The sequence below is a fragment of the Neopelma chrysocephalum genome, unplaced genomic scaffold, assembly GCF_003984885.1.
Source record: "Neopelma chrysocephalum unplaced genomic scaffold, ASM398488v2 Primary Assembly neopelma1_88826, whole genome shotgun sequence".
NCBI lineage: Eukaryota > Metazoa > Chordata > Aves > Passeriformes > Pipridae > Neopelma > Neopelma chrysocephalum.
In genome coordinates this window covers 1-2,025 of record NW_020917919.1, presented here as the reverse complement: position 1 = coordinate 2,025, position 2,025 = coordinate 1, and the positions used below count along the sequence as shown (strand labels likewise).

General features: G+C 66.4%; 1 protein-coding gene across 1 annotated transcript; it reads right to left on the bottom strand.

Moving 5' to 3' along the window:
- Nucleotides 1-370: 370 nt before the first annotated feature.
- Nucleotides 371-1,964, bottom strand: LOC113979771 (retinol dehydrogenase 8-like). Its single transcript, XM_027707062.1, has 5 exons — nt 1,868-1,964; nt 1,624-1,785; nt 934-1,113; nt 766-859; nt 371-677 (listed from the first exon to the last, which is right to left on the bottom strand). The coding sequence occupies exons 1-5, from the start codon at nt 1,962-1,964 to the stop codon at nt 371-373; spliced, it is 840 nt and encodes a 279-aa protein (XP_027562863.1).
- Nucleotides 1,965-2,025: the final 61 nt, after the last annotated feature.

The following is a 2,025-nucleotide window of genomic DNA, read 5'->3' as shown; positions in this document are numbered from 1 at the left end:
CCGTCCCCTTTCAGCCCTGTCTGCATCCCATTCCTCTGCATCTCCATCCCCATTCCTATCCCCTCTTCCCGTTCACATCCCATCCCCAAGCCCATCCCATCCTATCCCTATTTTGATCCCATCTCACGTCACCCCATTCCAATCCTATCCCCATCCCCTTCCCATTCTATCCCTATCTCTATCCCATCCCACCCCATTCCCATCGCATCCTACCCCATCTCCATCCCTTCCCATCCCCATTGCATTTCCATCCCATCCTATCCCCATCCATCGAATTCCCATCCCACCTCACTCCATCCCCACCCTCATCCCTATCCCCATCCCCATTCCCCACCACTCCCATTCCCACTCCCAACCAGGCTCAGCCCCATCAGGATGGAGCTGTCCGGGCAGGATCTGCCCTGTTTGCAACCGGCCATTGGTGTTCCTCATTTGGGCTAATTAACACTTCTCTTCCCAGCCCAGCCCAGCCCAGCCCCCTCCCACCCGTCACCTCAGCGATGTCCTCGGGGGTCTGGCCCAGGCTGGCGAACACATCCCTGGAGTTCCTCAGGTAGAGGTCGGTGAAGATTTTGGCCGTCTCGGGGTCCGTCCGGGAGTAGTCGGCGCGTTCGGCCTCCTCGTACAGCTTCGTCTCGAACTCCGTCACCACCGGCCCCGGCTCCACCAGGCTGATCCTGCCCGGGGAGGGGGCGCTGGGCACTGGGCCCCCCCCAAACTCCCCGTCCCGGGGGGCTGCAGCCCCCCCCCCAGTCCCACACTCACGCCACGTTGAAGCGCAGCGCCTGCACCACCAGGCTCTCGCAGAAACCCTCCACCGCGAACTTGGAGGCCGAGTAGATGTCGTTGAAGACGATGCCTGGGTGGGTTGGGGGGTCCCGGTCAGGGCTGAGGGCGGGGCTGGCCCCCCCAGGGTGCCCCGTGCCCCCGTACCCTGCAGGCCCATGATGCTGCTGATGACCACGATGTGGCCTCCGCGGCGCCGCTTCATGTCCGGCAGCACCTCCTTGACGAGGCGGACGAGGCCGAAGAAGTTGGTGTCCATGAGGCTCTGCATGGCCGCCAGGCTCTGGCTCTCCAGCGGGCCCACCATGCCCACCCCGGCGTTGCTGACTGAGGGCACGGGGCATCAGTGGGGGCAGACCCCAGGTGGGGGGATCCCACACCCTGGGCATGGAGGGTCCCTGGCGCTCAGAGGGTCCCCAGCGTGGGATGTCCTGGCAGTGAAGGGTCCCTGGTGCACAGGGTGTCCCCAGCATGGGGGGTCCCTGTTGCAGGGGGTCCCTGGTGCGTGTGGTCAGGGGGTCCCCTTTTCCTTAAGGATCCCTGGCACAGAGGGTCCCCTTGTGCTCAGAGGGTCCCCAGCATGGGATTTCCTGGGTTTGGAGGCTCCCTGGCACAGAGGGTGCCTGGTTCATGGGGTCAAGGGGTCTCTGGTGCATGAGGTGTCCCTGTCATGCCCCCCACCAGCACTGGGGGCACAAAGTGTCCCCAGCCTAGGACACGCTTGGCAGGAACAGCCCCCAGCACAGGGAGTGTCCCCACCACAGGCTGTCCCCGTCACGGAGGTTCCCAGCCCAGGGCTCCCCACGGCCAGGGCGGGACAGGGGTGCCAAGGCTCACCCAGGACATCCACGTGGCGCCCGGGGATGCTGTCGAGGCAGGCTCGGATGGAGCCTTCGTCGCACACATCCAGCTGTTTGATCTCCAGCGTCCGGCCCAGCGCCGGCCCCGCCGCCGCCGCCAGCGCCGCGCTCCGGCCCACGTTCCTCATGGTGGCAATCACTGAAGGGGGGGTGGCACGGGCGGCTCAGCCCCGCATGGGATCCCCCCGGGAGCCAGGGGGTCCCTCCTCTGCCCCGCTCACCTTGGAAGCGGCGCTGCTTGTCCCGCGCCAGCCGCACGGCCAGGGCCAGCCCGATGCCCGAGGAGCAGCCGGTGATCAGCACCGTCTTGGGAGCCATGGCACGGCCTGTGGCCCACATCCCAGCCCCCCCGCCTTTATAGCAGCTGCCCCGGCCCTGG